At 45.2% G+C, this 18,239-nt stretch overlaps 1 protein-coding gene across 11 annotated transcripts in view; it reads right to left on the bottom strand.

Annotated features, from left to right (window-relative positions):
• tanc2b (tetratricopeptide repeat, ankyrin repeat and coiled-coil containing 2b) overlaps positions 1 to 18,239 on the bottom strand; it is a 134,127-nt gene that overhangs the window by 56,505 nt on the left and 59,383 nt on the right. For 9 of the 11 annotated variants that reach the window (XM_076759429.1, XM_076759430.1, XM_076759431.1 and 6 more), the window contains 2 exons: positions 14,271 to 14,342; positions 11,689 to 11,868 (listed from right to left, as the gene is read on the bottom strand). In XM_076759429.1, the coding sequence (XP_076615544.1) occupies positions 11,689 to 11,868; positions 14,271 to 14,342 (252 nt within the window). Of the gene's footprint in view, positions 1 to 3,127; positions 3,848 to 11,688; positions 11,869 to 14,270; positions 14,343 to 18,239 lie in introns of those variants that run through there. The other 2 variants (XM_076759435.1, XM_076759439.1) reach the window with 2 other exon arrangements.

Genomic DNA, 18,239 nt, shown 5'->3' with positions numbered 1-18,239 from the left:
GAGAAGATAGTAAAGGACTTAAGCGGTCTGGTAATGTTTAATATACTATAATATAAGGTGGTAGGTCAATTAAAGCTTTACTAAATTACTTCAAGATCAGGTGGGCCCTCACAGTGCCATTAGCAGTGAGGTAAAGGTCAGGAAAAGATCTTTAGCTATGCTCATGAGATGATGAAAATATCTGAACATTTCTGTAATCTTGTTCAAATGGGAATAAAGATTCAGTCTAAAATAGCTCTTAGTTCGGTCTGTTTGGCCAGACAGCTAACTAGAGACTGAAATTCATCGAAAGTCTTTCTCACATTGATGTGCTTAACACACTGAGGTAAAAACCGAAATATAAAATTGCGTATCATCTGCATAACAGTGGTGAACGGCATTGAGATGATGTTATCACGTGGAATTGTGTATATAGAAAATAGAAAGGGACCGAGAATGCTTCCTTGAGGAACGCCACAGTCTGTATCACAAAAAGTAGATTCAGTATGAAGGACACCAGACAAATAACCAGCCAAGACATCCACATTTTCTGAGACTGTCAGTCAAATTTTCAGTCACTTTGTTCACACCTAAAATGATTCTCAGTTCCTGTATTACTTTCCACAGGGCCCTTTCACTGCTGTGGGTGCTTTGAAAACATATCAGAAACTTTTGTAATGGACTGTTGTCATTTACATGATTAGGTACATGGTTATGAGACCGTTTTCCAAGGAAAGTTTACCAAGGAAAAGGAGAAAAGGGCCTGTAATTGCAAGGGTCGGCACTCTCTGGGTTGCGTTCTTCAGCAGAGGGTACATGGCAGCTGTTTTGAAAGCTTTGGAGAAGATTTCTAATTGCAGGTTGTTACCTGGCACAGACAGTGGAAACTGACTTTAAAGGACATGGACAAAGGGCGATGAAGAACACCAGAAGACATGAGGGGACTTCATCTGGATAATAGCAGCACAAACTGTCTTCTCTCATCATAATGAACCACTGTGGTTCTAGATCCCAGGGAGTTGGTAAAGAGTTAACAACACTGGCTCCCTGCATGACTAATTCAAATTCTACACATTTGAGAAGTGCTGCTTGACTGTAAAGGACTGTTATTTGTGGAAAAAGCTGGGTCACATGATGGACAATAGGGGGAAAACCCTCCAGATAGTTTTCAACAACTCTAGTATGCAGCTCATGATTAGACTCCTCTTCTAACCTTTAGCACAGGTAAAAGAAAGTGAGGGATTTTAAAGGACAGTGGTGTCGTCAGCGCTTGATTTATAGTCGGGGTGTCATGCATAGTACAGACTGTGCCCACTCGTCAATAGAGTCACTCAGCAGGCTGCTTTTGTAATCAGGATTGAGTGGTGAAACGGGCCTGCAGCCCCATCACAAATCCAGACGCCATAGTCACTAAGTGACACGTACAGCCGATAATCCACTGGTTGGCAAATTGACATCACATTAATTTTCACAGGCATTAAAGTCCAGCTAGGGCGACTTTTCATACACTGTGTGTCAGGTTGGGTGATGCTTCAAAACTGACCCAAGGAGGTTGGATTTTAGACGGGCTGTCATATTTATTTCACAACTTATCTTAGGCTTACAAGCCATTTGTCTGACACACACTCAAGGGATTGCAAGGGAGGGAAATTGAGCAATTATATAAATCGATATCACTCTGAACCACTGCAGAGGGTATATGAGGTTTTATTTGGCTGATTTTCAGGTAAATGGGCTACATCAATTGCCCACAATTCAAAGCCAGGTTTAACTGACTTGTCTTTTGAATAAAATATGAGATCATAGGCACTGCCATAGACTCCGAGACACTTGAAGAACTAGGGAGGAAACAGAGATGAGCATTAACCTTGGAAAAACACAGCATCAGGCACATCACCGACTCTACTGTATCACATATTTTCACTGGGTTTTCTCGGATAGTGCAGTCTATATTTTCTATTACACGCTCTATAACTGCCTCCAACAAGACCTATTTTTCTCTGTGCCGGTTGAATTGCTGGCTTTACATTCACACCAGACAATCATCACACAGCTAGAATGTCTCGAGAGGGAGAGTAATAACACAAAAAAGCCTTGTGTCATAACCACAGAGGGATGCTCTATATCACCTCGTCCAACCTGCTCCATCAGATTCAAATAAACCCACGAGAGAGACTAAATTCTTCCACCTTGGACACAATCAACATGGCCGTTTAGCCACCCTGAAATCGAAGGACTCAATGTCATTGCTCGATGCATCCTGAATGACAGCTGACAAAGTAAGCTCATCAAAGCACTCTCCAGGTGGCGATACTAAGTGGTGTGAAAACTGGCTGTGGGCGCCTCATCAAAAACCATTCACCTGAGACTAGCAATAGCAGCTGCTGATGAGGTGCTTGTGTTTTGCTGGCAGACTGTGTTATTGAGACATTTTGTTATGTTCACACACTAGCTAGCAGTCCCCTGGGATGAGGCAGGGAGGCAGGCAGCCTGCAGCACTGGAACTGGAAGGAGGAACCACATCCCAGCACATGACAGGGTGATTCTGGTACACAACAACAAGCCGCCACCGCCGCTGCTGCAGCTGCTGCCGACTGCACGGTGTTGGGAAAAACTCCCAACAACTTCAACCCATTTATGCAACCTTATGCTACATATGACGCTGTGCTCTGGTAGGAAAAGTGAGACACACAACAACAAGAACAAGCACCATTAGCCGCCCACAGCTTGTGCTTAGACACACACACTCCAACCGACATACACATACACACGCACTCTCAAAGACAATTGAATGCTCACCCACGCTGACGCATGAAACAGAGCAGCTCGCCACGAAAAAACACTTACATTATCGCACTCTGGTTGATTCACAGGTCCTCGAGCCTACATTGTCATTAGAGTGCAGCCCTTTGACAAATGCATCGTTTCACGGGGAGAAATTACTTTGCTGCGCTCCTCCCATTAGCCCCATGTCTGCACAAACGTCACTCGAACCAGCGGCCCCTCCAGCTGCTGGAGCAGAGAGCAGACAGACCTGGAGCGGGCTCGGGCCGAGCCAAAGGTGGAGCAGCAGGTGACAGGCGGAGACACAGTTTGCAGGCACAGATGGAGCAATGAAACAAGCAAAAGAGGGTGTGGCAGGGCTCACCATTCTCAAACCAGATCTCGCATTCCTGAAGGCTGGAGTACGACACCAGCTCCCCTCCTTCCCCCTCCAGCGACACGAGCACTCCTTCCTCCCTGAGCGATGACCAGTTCATCAAAGATCAGAAAAAAAGAGAGGAAAAAAGAAAACAGGAGGAGAAAAACACCTGCGGCCGAGCAGGGGAGGATAAGTGGGGAGGAACAGGAGCTCTCTCTCTTTCTTCCCTCTTGTTTCCTTTCGGAGGAAATCTCCACAGGTTTCAGTGCTGATGCTGCCCGCTCAGTTCAGTCGCAGTAAATGATACACAGCCAGGCAGATATGGCAGTGACGGGAAGAGCGAGAGGAGGAGGAGGAGGAGGTGGAGGAGGAGGAAAGAGAGGGAGGAAAAGGGAAGGAGGAAGGAAGAACGCAGCAGTCACTGTGTCACAGGGGGACACAGAGGTGACACCTCTGCGATGGCAGGAGTGCCGAAGGTGACAGGTGACCGAAAACCTTCGCCGCCACGATAGAAAACGAAAAACAAGAAACAAACGGCACGGGGGAGCCTTTCCTGCGAGGAGCCCGTGAGCACAGATAGGACTGAGCTCCCCATTCGCCTCCGTGACTGCATTAGCGCTTAGCGTGTTATGTATAGATGTGAGAGGCGCACTCTCTCTACAGGAACAGGAGCCCAGGTCTCCAACAGATGAATGGTGCAGTGCTGCTGTTGTCATGGCAACCGCAGAGCAAAAGGAGGGGGAGGAGAAGGGTGGGTATTGAGGGAGGAAAGAAAATGGCATAAAAAAGAAGGAGGGAGGGAGGGAGGGTATTATTAAAGAGACACAGTTTTGCCGTCTGTGGACGGGGGTTTGGGGACACATAAGATCACAAGAGGGGAAAAAAGGAAAAGAGGTGTCATTTGATGGGAGCAAGGGTTTCAATAAAACCTACTCCATTTTCCTCTTGGGCTCAGGCATCCCTGTCTGTCCTTGTTTTACCCTTGAAACTGTATTTGTACAGCTGCAGCCATGTTTTACAGCTATTTAGGGGTTCAAACCCACGGGGCTGAGAGTTTATTGTGCAGCGCCCTTGCTTTTGTCCGGGTTCATATCCGTCAGCCTGTAAGCCCGCTGTTTTCTAAGTGTTTTTTATTAATCTCCTCCAGTCACACTTATTTCCCCAGGGTGACATCTCCGAACACCATTTGCAGCGTGCTACCAACAAGCCTTAAAGATGTGCTACAGTTACAGGTCAAAGTTTTTCAGCGCCCTGTTCCGCGCACCGCCGGTCCGCTCCATCATGAAACCTGGGGCTCATCCCAGCCGGAGACGCACTGATTTATTTTCTGCCGTTTTTAGTTTTTGTGGGAGAAAATAGCTTAACATTTACATCTGTGGCATGATACAAGTGATGTGTATTGTAGGCTGGTTGCATATTGTCAACAACATGCAACAAAACCCGGGGAGATGACAAGTGGGGGTGGCTGATCACATGCCTGGCTTTAACTCGAAGACAGCATTATCATGAAAATGAGCAGAGACAGAGGCTGCATGAGTGCATGAGAAACAGAAGCATCAGGAAACTATTAGAGCCTAGATTTTGTTGCTGACTAGTGGTTTTTTTCTGTAAATTAAAACACTGCTGTCATCATCTGGGCTGCGATCAATCCCACCCTGAGTTGTGAATTCTGACTGATCACAAAATATGCTTTTCAAGCAACATAAATCTTGTGTAAGTGTGTGGTGCCTTCATCATCAGCTCCTTAAAAACAGCTTAGAGCTGAAGAAATAAACTATGATCTTTATTCCCACCTCCATGAAACACAGCTCTGTTGATATTACGTCTTCTGTACGTGCCGTGTTCACCTTCTCGGTGCCTTTCTCCTGCAGTCACACGACAGAGACGTCACAGACTGTCTTAACTTGTGCCTTTCATAATAAGCTAGACACATCAATCATTACTTATCAGAAATCAACAATTTCTAAGTGGTTTTCGAAACATTCTTGTCAGAAACTATTTCATTTCAGAAACTTTCCTTTGTTGTTTCTGTATACTTTGCTGCAGATTCTTCATTGCGTGTTCAAACACATTCCCACTGAGCTGTGCACCTCTCCAATTCAATTTTTGTTCCATTTCTGAACTTCAACCATTGATTTCTCCTTTTTTTTTCTAATGTCTGTTCACGTCATCATTCTTTAATCTCACCTTGCGTTTTTCTTCACAATTTTAATCAATAAATTCCTTTAAGATGTCTCCAGCATCTCCAACATGCTTTTAAAATTGCTTTTTTCATGGGTAAACCGAACTGTGTAGAGGAATTACAGCATAACCCCAATGAATAAACAAACAATGATCCTGAAATCTGTTCACCAAAAGGAGTTTAAGCTTCTGCTGTCTCCTCCTGCCTAAACTGCAACACTTCAGTCGTGCTGGAAAACAGACTAGATGTTATGGAGACACTGAAGTACCTCACTGAGCTCATGCTAAGTGTGGGCATAATCAAAGCACTGAAACTCCAAGGTAAACCCTGTGTATTGTTTTTTGGACATATCCTGTAACATTTTGAGAAAAATATACTTATTCTGGTTATTCTGGTGCAGAATTAGATGAGCAGTCAATCTCTTATAACAGTCTGTTAAATACAAGGTTACAATCAGCAGATGGTTAGCTTAGCTTAGCACAAAGACAGGATACCAGGGGAAACAGCTAGCCTGGCTCTGTCAACAACAACAAAAATCCAGTTCCCAGCACCTCCAAAGCTCAATAAATAACATGTTATACATATTGCTTCTTTCATCTGTATGAAAAGGCAAGTGTAAAGTAAAGATTCAAACAATATAACGTGTTAATTAGGGAGCTTTAGAGGGTTAGCATTGGACAGAGGTGAGCTAGCCGGTTCCCCCTGTTTCGAGTCTGTGTGCTAGGCTAAGCTAAGTGGCTACTGTCTGTGACTGTATCTTTACTGCACAGATATGAGAGAGTGTTATCAGCCTCCCATCAGTGGAACAGCTTGGATGTGGCCTTTCTTTTACTCTCTGACACCAGCAATCACAATCATGTCTGAAAAACTTAATAAACCGCAACAAACGGCAGGTAGAGATATGTACTAATTCCCTCAAGAAACTTTCCGGTGATATGCTTTAACACGCCGTAAAAGAACTGATGTTTGCGTTTAATGAAGAAAAGGCAGATTTGTGAAGATATTTCATCACTAAAACATCCAGACTATTTGGCTGATGATTAAAATATGACAAGAGTATCTGTCACCGCACTTTAATCCAGCTGGTTCTTTAGTGCTCCTCCTGAGGGCACCACACTTCCATTTCAATTACTCCTTTCTACACTTAACCTTCACTCTTTTATTTTTCGCCTGTGACAGCGGAGCTGCAAATGTCACATTTCCTTTCAGCTGAAAAAATGATTTGGAGGGTGAGTGGCGGCAGGGACAGTTTAGAAAGAAATAATGACAATAATTGAAGAATGATTTTCTCAAGGTGCAACGTAGGGTAAGGAGGCGTGGAGACTGAGGTGTCCCAAATGTCAGTGTTCATTTCCAAAACTCACAGAGGATGCCAGATGCCATACGAAACGCGAGGCTGGCTAAGAGGGCGTGGAAAGAGGAGACTGAGGTGTCCCAAATGTCAGCCTTCATTTTTAAAATACACAGAGGGGACAAGATATCATAAAAAGTCCAAGTGTGGCGCACTGCAGGTCTGTGTTAGATGACATCATGAGTTAAGGAAGAGTCCAGATTACACATTATGACGTAGTGCTTCTACATCCACTGCAGCACAAACCTCATTTCTTAACTTCTGTAAAAGTTTACGAATCGTAGAATCAGTATATGACCTCATTTAGACCCACACAAACGAGGAAAGACACAAATAAAAAATGTAATTCAAAATCAAAAAGCTTTCACTCGTCATCTTTTAATCCAGCATGGACGAGAAGTCCTTAAAGCCCTCAGAAAAAAGGGAAACTCTGTCAACTGGTGACGACCATGAGTTCACAGACATTCAGTTTATGATCACACGTGACAGAGAAAATCAGAAACTCCTCACAATTAACTCACGATTCGACACAAAGTCACTCGGGATTAACAGATTAAGACCAGATGGTTTGTTATTCGTATGTTTGTGCTGGAATTAAAAACAGAGGCTGGAGATGGTTTTAAAGTGAAACTAAAAGGCATCTATCCGGTGTCACATCAAGATAACCGGTGATGTATTTTCTGATGAACTTCAGGTAATGACACCCTTTTACCTTCTGAAAATCCCCAAACTAATGTGCCTGGACATGAGTTTCTGTGGGGTTTAAGGCAAAATCTTATTACAGTTGCATCTGCGCAAGACACATCCCAACCAGTGATCCTGTCATCACCATTAAGACACTTAAACACCACACGATGACGCAGGCCCAGAACTGCAGCATTCATCACGAGCAGCTAATTGAACGGAGCTCAACTGTTTCAACGTGGATCCTTTAAGACCACCCACGCAATGAGCTGTAAAACCTGACTAAGCAGTTCTGCACAATGTGCCTTGTTAATCCTGACCGTCCACGCCACTGCCGTGCGCTTTCATGCCTACACCATGTGACCATTTAGAAGTTAGCTTACTGTAGCACGCTGCCGCTTATTCACATATCACTCTATTACTGTAAGCACCACAAAGACAATTGATTTTAGATATACTCATATTACTGTGATAATTGCTGCAAGAGTGGGAGAAAAAAATTAGGTGGTATAATTAAACCAAGCCTATTCTCAGGTTTTAAGGCCAAATGCAATTTTCCACCTTTATGTGGCAATCCATGGGGAGGCAGTAATTGTATTGATTGCTGCCATTAATTAGGGGAAAGCAGTGTAATCTGGGGAGAGATGTTGAAATAATTCCCTTTAAATGTTTCAGAGTGGAGCAGGGCCAATCAATCAACTGGGGCAACGTCTCCGGCGAGCCTGACACTTGAGTGAGGTGTTTATTAAGGAACAAATAAGCAATCAGTGATTACGGCTCATAACAATCAGCCACTGAGATACCAGTGGGAGAACGAGCAATCATTGCTACTTATAGTCTTGGACAACAGCGGACTAAAAATAGACACCGTGAAGACAGTAAAACACGCATGACGATGAAGGAATGCTGGAACAAAGCCGGCTGGTGAGAACATGTGTTTTCATGAGCGCACAGCAGGAGAGAGAGGACTTGTATCATGACTTGATCTAAAAATGAACATTTTCCTTGGGATTTTGCAACGGCTTGTAATTATGTCAAATCACAACAGTCAGAGACGCTGTCCTTTAAGCGGACAATCCGGGGTCACGCCCGGTGTTGGCAAACATTGGGATAAAGCGCACTCAGGCACAGAAACTCTCCAGACTGTGTACTCTGACCTTTCTGGAAGCCAGAGGGATTAAAAACCACTTTCTCTTGGAGGTTTAATAAAGTATGAAAATATTATTGTTACTTCGGTTGGACTAAAGAGGACAGAGACCCCAGTTATCATGAGTTCCTGCTGAGCGTTAGAGGCTGAGAAATCTGTCGTAACAATGAAGTTACACATTCACAATTATGTTCAAGTAGAAGTGCAAAAGTATAAGCAGCAAAATGTACTTAAAATATCAAAAGTAAAAGTACTCATTGGGTGGTAGAATGGCATCAGAGTGCTACGTCATTTTATTAATATCATGACTGATTTTACTGTATCTTAATGTTTAGGTGGCTGAGGTGGAGCTCACATACTGAACGAGCCTTGTGGTGCTCTTGTTTAGATTAATATAGATTTCAGCACAAAAGTTCAGGAAGTTTACGGTTGTCATGGAAATAATTCACCTGTCCTCACAGCTGGAAGCTCCAATGGACACAAAACCGTTTTCTTGTGTTATGTGCAGAGCATCTTCTTACATGTTCAGCAGATACAGTTAAATTTCCATCCACAATCAGAAGTTACCGACTTGTGGTCCCACCAACACAGCGATCTGAGACGGGTCCGCTGTGATGGCGCGGTGCAGTATGTCTCCTGCCCTCCTCACCACGCTGTTTCACAGGTTGACCCTCGAGCATCTGAGGGCCCCCTTGAGAGTCTTCATACAGGCAGAGGGGACTGAATCAGAAACCCAATGATTCTCTAAAAAGGTCAGTGCTTTCATGGCGTTTTCATTCTATCAGAGCCTTGAGCTTGAATAACTCAAGTCCTCACCAACACCACCACTCCGGCTCCCTCAGGCCAATCAGGTGCTACGCAGGAGGGCAAAGAGGGGCTGTGATTGGTGGAGGACACCGGGGGGGGAGATCAAAGTGCTGCAGCCTTTAGACCTGCTGCTGTTTGCTCTCTCATGTGCTCCTCTGCCACCACTCTTTCTCCCACCTCTGCCATCTCGGGCATGGGAGGGGTTTTGGCCTTTGACGCCAACACACACACACACACACACACATACACACACACACACTCGGTACTGTCAAGCTGTGCAGGAAGTGGCGCTGAGTTGAATTAATTAAAGGGTGAGAAAGCCGGGTGGTTGAGACCTGCTACAATCTGGCGTTCGAGAGCAGACACAGGTCTTTGAGGGTTGGAGGCCAGGGGGGACCTCGGGGCACTCCAGGACTGTTGTGCGTGTTGTTGTGGAGTCAGATGTGCTGATGCAACAGTGTTAAAGCTCATATGAGTCACGTAATGTCACACAAAGATGTGATCTGAAGATAAAGCTCGATGAGAAGGCTTCTCACATGCAGCGTGTAACAGAGCCAAATCGCTTTTTATGATAAACTGATGCCAGCGCTGAGGCCACACCTGCCACACGAGCTCAACAGAATCATACAGTTTTGTGTTGTTTTTAATTATTACAACAGACGACGATATAACACACAATAGGTGGTGTGACAGAGACATAAATCTGGACGGATTAACGCAGTGAAGGTCTAATCCTGCCAAAACGATACCTCTCGCTGTCATGCGTGCAAACACACATGAATACTTAAAGTGACAAGCGTAAGCAGGAGAAATTACGCAAAGGTAAAGCAGCCAGTGCACGGCTGAGACGTGCAGGATATTAAAAATGAGAGAATAATTCCCAAGTTAAAATCTGAAAGCAGCCCTCTCGAGCTCCACAACCTGACGCGAATAATATAACAAGGCAAACGACAGCACGTGCGACAACACTGCAACGACACCTCTGCGTACGTCAGCCACGGAGTAAGAATAGTATGGATGAGACAGCAGCGCACATAATCGAGCTATTCTTAAAGAACAATGTTCTCCTGTGTGGCAGAGATCAAGACAACAACAGCACACACACACGTAGAAATGTACACATTCCCATACGCAAGCTAAGAAATTCACTTTGAGTCATGCAGATGAAAGCGTACACACCAAGTAAGGCTGAATCTGTCATGAAACATGAAGTAAAAGAGAAACACAAAGTGAGCAAAGATGGCTGCTCATACAGCACGAGGAACCAAGGAGGAAAAGAGTGATAAAACCGGCTCGGCCTGAAACCTAATTCTCAAGTCCTGATCCCCTCAAACCGGATCCTGTCACCCACACAGAGCCCTACAGTGGTGTGGCACACCCAATTAAAAGGGAAGAAGAATCACTTTTGGCGCGTTTCCTCTTTAAAACCCATACTTTGAATGACCTGGGAGAGAGTATAAATCATTCTGTGTGATGTAAAAAAAAAAAAAAAAAAATCACGGTTCTCCCCCCGGCATATCAGAAATGGTTAATGATGTGAGGTAGCTGAGAGGCTGGTGCACCCTAGTGGTGACTGCTGAATCAAGCTTTAAAGTCCTTCACACCCACTCTGCTTCTATGTGGAGGCTGCACTGATAGTGGGTGAAGCTGCAATGTCAATATTTCATTTCGCAGTTTGAAAGCCAGTACAGCAGTAAGCCATGGAGGTCCACACAGTCCTGTGTACCAAACCACAGCTTCCCCCTTAATAGCAGCAGAGGGACCATGACACAGGCCTCATAATCCGGTTAATGGGGAGACGAGGGAGGTGTTGGGGGGCGATTTTCCACATTCTCTGAAGACGAGTGTGGAAGGAAACGATTAGCGGTGGGAGATATAGAGCGATAAAAGAGGGCAGAGCCGACCGCAGCTCTCAGTCCATCAGCTGTTCTTGGCACTGTCAATTAGGTAGGACTTTGGTGATTACAAGAATTGGAAATTGCAGTGTTTGCCGCAGGCCAGAGCTTTATGTTTCTGCTCACAATTAGCGGGTAAGTAATACGGTAAGTGATTACTGCTTATCGGCAACCATCAGGGCGAGGAGCCATTCCCCTCCTCCTCACTTTGTGTCATAAAATCTGCTTTAATTCACTGTGCGTGATTCTCTGATTAGGCACCCTGCCTACAGTGGTACAGTGAAGGGTTAAGGGAGGCTGTATTAGTACAATGAGTCTATGGGGGAGGACAGCTACAGGCAGGGATGTGCGTACAAGACAAATCTGAACCAGATCCAGCCCACATCTCTGTTGGCTGTGGTTTTCTTCCCAAACACAGGTTTTTTTAAAATGTGACAACACTGCTTGACTAATTCAGATCTTGCACTCTTTCTGAATCCAGCGTCACTGCTGTGCCTTTACCTGTGAGCTTCTTCACGGGCTGCAGCCTGACACTGATGGCCTGGTGGGTGAGCAGCGGGGAGGAGGGCAGCGAGCGTGACACGCCCTCCATTATGCGAATGTGCTGCATGCCCTCGGTCATGGAGAGCGGAGGCACAGCGTAGTCTCCTTCGAAGGCACAGTCGCTGTCTATGCTGCCACCTGCAGGACGGGAGGGGAGGACAAAACAGTATGAGATGCTTTTCCCTGCATTCCCTGACACTCTCACACTGCGAGGAGAGGGAAGATGATGAGAACATTTAAGTCTGATGTTACTCATGGAATCCTCTCAAATGACATTCTGCCTCTACATTTGAGGACGCCACTTAATTTACATGAGAATGATCTAAATTAAAAAAAACACGTTGGCTTCAGCTAACATTTCTTTCCATTATCAGCTAACTTGCGGATTATTTAAGTGATTGTTTTGTTTTCAACAGTCAATTCAGAGAGAAGCAGCAAATATTCTCACGTTTAACAAGACAAACAACAACAAATTTCTTCTTGATAAAAGACAAAATGGCTGATTGTCAAAACCCAACTAAACTTTTTAGCACTAGCCGAGTTTATTGAGAGGCTTCTGCGTTTGGCTGCACTGGTGTTTCTATTTGTGTGTGACACACAGATGGAGTACTCTGATAGTACCTCAGCCTGGTCTCTGGTTTCTGGTATCAGTGCAACACCAGTATTGAGCGCAACAAGAATGGCGTGACCCAGAAGAGAGAACAGCCCTGCAGGCAACATGTGCCGCTTACTTTCACTGTTATAAGCTACAGAGTGTCTGACCTCGGTAAACCCTACAGAAACACAATACCCCACAATTTTAATGTAATAAAGGAGGATTTTCTAACCGTCTGAATGTGTTGAAACAATCCAAAAAGGAGCACAGTCATCATAACCATGAGAAAGCATTTTATTTACAAAAAAAAGGGCTCACACAATGAGAGGTAATTACAGACAGAGCACAAACAACCACTCTCCATCACTCACCCACCCCTTTCCCTCTCTTGCTTCAAAAACCACAAATTATGACAACTTAGGCCTTTTTTTTGGGAACTTCACACACACACACACACACACACACACACACACACACATTCCCCAGTGAACAAAAACCAGCCAGCTGTCTGTAAACACAACATCCATTTTGTGAATCAGCTCTGCCTCAGACTGCCCATTTCCCTGCAGACGGAGCTGTAAAAGCAAACTGGTCAAGCAACAGTCTCGCATCAGATAGCAGCCGCCACAGTGAGACATGAAGCCATTATCAGACACTAGTCCGTGACAAGTCCCAGAGGTGGCCCGGACGACGGTTAGGACGGGGTCAAATGGGTTGTCGTAATGCAAATACACTGGTATAGAAACACTTGCATGCATGCAAGAAATACTAAAAACATCCCCGCACACGTCTCTGTGCGGCTCCACTGCTGGAGTCAGTCCATCCATTCACTGGGGAATGTCACTGCAAAAGCAAAAACAGCAGCCACACCAGCGGTTAAATCCCAAGCATGGAAATTCTCCTCATGGTGTGAATACCGGGGGGGGTGTCTGGGTGTTCTGGTAGCAATTACCAGTAGTCGAGAAGCAGATTTTCATGCATTCCAAAATGGGATGAAAACATATAATTATACTACTATTAGCTAATTATTCTACCGAAAATAGCAAAATTTAGCACTTTTTTTGCACATAATTTCAACACTTCCTCATGAAAACAGACAAACTGTGACATGTTGAAGCAGAAATCAAGAGGTGTGATTTAGGGCAAAGATGGAGGATGGAGAGGCAGGAAAAGCCGCACTTCAGCGCTGAGATCCACAGAACAAAAGCGTCGAGGGGGAAATGATGGTGTTTTATTTTAGACTGCGATGAGAGACATGTTTAAGGGCCACTCCATGCCTCGAAAATAAACACAAACACCTACTCATCGAGGTGTTCGGCTCAAAACATGCACCAGGAGGGGGGAGAAAGAGAAGGCAACGTGAAATTATAATTGCCCAAAACATTGCCTGCCAAGAGCTGACACTCCCGTGTTGATAAACATCCACTGATGTACACAGCCTATTTCACCAGGAAGTAACTCAGATTTATAGGAAAAAATACTAGAATGTAAAATTCATATAGCCCTCTCCCAGTAAACATAAATTCATTTCCAGCAGTCATAAAGTTTCTGCCATAAAATGCAACCTGGTAAACGAGGCCTCCACGAGTTTCTACTGTGAAAACATTAAGGGAGAAGAAATGGAGTCTGGAAAAAGGCCGCCAGGAGAGAAGTATTACTGGAAATGAGAAGGTAAACGTGGGGAAAAACAGTTCACACGCTGTTCCTCAGCAACTCGGCTTCTCATTCACTCACATAATGCACATTCACGCCTGGGAGCAGCTCAGTGCGCTCCATAATAAGAAACAGGAGAAGAAGAGGAGGAGACAAGCTAGTGCTGGAGTGCTCAGGTGGTGTTAACAGGCAAACCTGAGGTCATGACTCCAGACTGCTGCTTACTACTTACAACTCTTCTCCTCTCATGTGATTATTTATTTAAAAAAAAATAAAAATAACGTGTGCTTACCTTGGCCAACGTGGCTCAGCTGATGGTCTAGACCGGGCGAGCGGGGGTCTGCCAAGTCCTCGCTCCCACCATCTGCAGACGAGGAGCAGAAAGAGAAAGACAGGGAGTGAGCTCGGTGGTGCTGGTAGCGTGGCAAGGAGGTGCGGGCCAGCAGCATGGCCACATCCTCCTCTCCTATCAGCCAGGTGTGGGACCGCAGGACCCCCAGCAAGCTGCTCACACACAGACCCTCCACACCCTTCCTCCTGGGGCCCAAGCGGCCCCTTATGGTGGCGAAGGGGGACCGCGCCGCCATGCTCCACTTTTTGCGCCTCCCCATGTTTAGACTAAACAGTCAAGTGAGCCTCTATCTCGAGGGCCTGCCCATGCCGATAACAAAATAGTTTACATTGCAGCCGTTGTTGCATGCACACAGTCCCGTGTCACAGCCACGATCACAGAGCTCACTGGGCTCTGCGGTTCAGTGAGCGAGGACTAGCAGTAAAACAGTGGGCGTTTCCCAGGATAGATCCACATACGGTTAATGATATGAGGATCAATTACGCCCAAGGGAGCAGGCAGGCAGAATTAGCCACAGTGGATGGAGCTGAGAAGAGGGGAGTGGGGGTGCGGCATCACTGGGCAGCACAGTCAGTGTCACCGGGGGATTGTTTCATAATCCTGCTCGAGTGAGGATGGATCTACTGTAAAGCACCACAGGCCGGCAGAGGAGGTTCGGAACAAATGAGTTATACTCAGAATAAATGCATCCCACTGGAATTAAAGGAGCTATTAATAAAAGCTAAACTACGGTGATGTTTGAAAACTAGTCGAAGCCAACGGATTTTCCCTGTGCGGAGAGATGAAAGATTGTTGCATTAAGTAGAAAGGCAGGAAAAAGGATTGTATATTTTGTCGAGCCCCGCATTGTGTTTCAATCACAGAGCTCACCATCAGCCCAGAAAGCCCAAACAAATACTCAAGTATTATCTCCCCCATCGCAGATTCACACACTGTGTGCCAGTCGCCACACAGCAGGCTAGATTGGCTCGCTGGTGGAAAGATCAAGCTTGTCGATGGACAGATAGATTAAGCCGTGGGGCATGATTGTGTGAGAACTGGGCCAGCCTGAGATTGACACTGATTGCAGAAAGGAGTCCTCTGCAGAGGATTTTCAGTCCGTCCTTCCTGACCTGAACCACCACGTCAGGATGTGTCAGATGAACGTGAAATGTTATGCAATCAAAACATATAATTTTGGAGCGATTTTGAGAGATTTCAGCAACACAACCTTTTCATTCCTGGCGCTTACAGACAAAACCATAGATCCCGCTGCTGACACCTTTTCTTGCACCTACAAACCCACCAAAAATAGCGTCTCACCTCGTATACCCGATGAGCCATATCGTCTAGTAAAATCAATGCCGTGGAAATCAATACGGGCTTTGAAGACGACGTGCTCTAGCTACGAGCGCTGCTTGCACAGTGAGCCATGAAAACACACACATGCACATGCAACCACATGTAATGAGTGTGATGTTGTGAGCGGTGAGCTCAGTGATATACAGTAATAGATTGTGCACACTTGCTATGCTCCTGCGGCGTACCTGATTAGCACCTTCGGTGACGTCTCGAGCAGCTTGCTTGTCATCAGACAAGTTCAGTAACATATATATTTATACCCATACCTGAAGTGTTTATAATTAAAATGAAAAGAGGACAGTAAGCCATGGAAGTCGTTAGAAGAGTCAGTTACTGATTAGAATGCACCACAAAATTCTTGGGCCTCATCTTCTTCAGATGATATTGTCTCACTTTAAAAACTGAACTCCAGATTGTGGCACATTCTGTGTTACACATCGCGAGTAGCTTTGGTTTGGAGCTGCAGGATTTGCTGGAAACCATTCAGGTTCAGTTCCGTTCCATTCACTACACTACAGCTGTAGGTTAACCTTCAATTTAAATGACTTTGTTAGTGGACAAATGGGGCTTTACTCTTTACAGGAGTCTCCTTTCTACTCCACTACATTTCTTTTTAGGCCTGGGAAAGTTAATCTGTGTGCCTCTTTTATCCGAGAGGGAACGCTTCTATTGCTTCTCTTGTTACCAGTGATCACCAGACAATGTCCTGCCACACAGATCAATGGCGTATTAAGCAGGGAACATGGAAGGGGAGGACTGGTTGACAGACGACAGAGACATGCTTTTTCATTCCGACCGCAGAGACAAACAGTGGACATCATTCAAGTTCCTCACAGAACATCTGTCAACCACTTGTGTCAACAACAACGTGAGAATATAAGACAGCTCGGTATCCAGTTCAGAGTCAGAGCAGACAGTCTGCACTCTGTAACCACATCCTATTCGGCTGTAAAATCAAAGCTTGGCTCTCTGAGAAGGTAAAAGACCATCTCCTAAATTGAAGAAATAATGGCGCAGTTACTCTGCTGGCTATTCGCTGGAGCTGTGTTAGGATGTCAAAGGAGGAAGCCAATTTCACACGTGGACAAAGAGTCATTATGGGAGAAGTCAGCATGACATCTGATAGTGATCCCATGGAGCACGGCGGAGAACTCCACTATCATTATCACTCAGACTGACTTTGATGAACCTGCCCGTGTTCACGGTGTTCAGCGTGACCTCTGCTCCAAAATGAGGCTTCTTTTCCAGGTACCGTCTGAGGATGATTACTAGAAATTGTGGTCTTTTCTGTGATCACCTTTGGCAAAAAGAGAAGCTTAAAAGACAAAGTGTTGGGCAGAAAGCTAAGTCATCACTAGGGTTTCTTCTTTTTTTCCCATCTTTACGCCGGACGCCCAAAAACTCTGAATAACTAATGTGGAGGAGAATTCGTGGAACGAATCACAATTTGAAATGGACTCGGTTCTTTTCCTGCGACCGATCGATCGCGTCACACGAAAAAGGAGCTGATAGACTCGCCCCAAAAGTACAATCGATGCCCGTCTTTTACTTGCAGGACCCTCAATGGACAGAGAAAAAGACTGCAACTGAGCCATGTAACAGAGACACATCCCGGATATTAGGAGCCCAGAGAATTACATCCTTCAGCTCAATGACTTCCCTCAGTGACAGCGCACTGATTCAGTGTCCGCTTCGCTTCTTTTCTGCCTTATTTCTTACCTTTGCTGATTGCCTCCGTGGGGCCCTAACGCTGTTGTGTTGCCAACTTGTCAATCCCCCGTTTCTCACCAGGAAGCAAACTAGGACCCCTAATTAAACACCCGTATTCTCCCTGTTACTCTCCATGTCTCTGCTAATCTTTCTCACCATCCATCACAATAACGTTTTAGGTTAGAGGGGCCACGAAATCTTTCAATGAGCTGATCCAAAGATTCTTCATCCTATTTTAGCACAGTTTCTCTGTGATGCATTACAGCAGGCACAGAAATCCTTTTTGTACTGTGCATACCTTGAAGGCATGACATCTACGGAGACAGAATAATAAATAACTGTGTAAGTTCGGTACAAGTAGTGACGAATTTATAATGAAGTGCACACCATCTTTGCATTATCATACACTTTTTTCTCGAGAGCTGAACCCCATAAATCTGACGTGGAAACAGAGGAATCATGTGCGAGGTAGGATAATAAAACATGCTGACATTTATCCAGCACACAGTAGCCCACACACACATAAAAACGAATGTGCATGCCATATATCACATGGAGCGGTTGTGTGTGAGCAGATGTACCACGGGTAATTTACCAAAATAGAGATTGATTTAAAGAGAGTTAAAAAGAAAAGTTTGAAACTGGAAAAGATAAATGCCAAGGAATGAATCAGTGCCGTGTGCTGAGTCCTGTGGAGAGCGACGATCGGCGCTGCCAAACTGTAACGTCTGATGTCACCAAGGAAGAGGCTGACTGCTCCGGCGCCTCTGAGCAGGACACTTAAAAACACAGACTCAAGTGCGCCTCAAGGACTCAAAACTCTCAGGTTTATTGCAGACATTTAACTATCCCACTAAT

This window comes from Chaetodon auriga, chromosome 20, assembly GCF_051107435.1.
Source record: "Chaetodon auriga isolate fChaAug3 chromosome 20, fChaAug3.hap1, whole genome shotgun sequence".
NCBI lineage: Eukaryota > Metazoa > Chordata > Actinopteri > Chaetodontiformes > Chaetodontidae > Chaetodon > Chaetodon auriga.
Note: the sequence above shows the minus strand (reverse complement) of the source record. Positions and strands in the feature narration are given on the sequence as shown.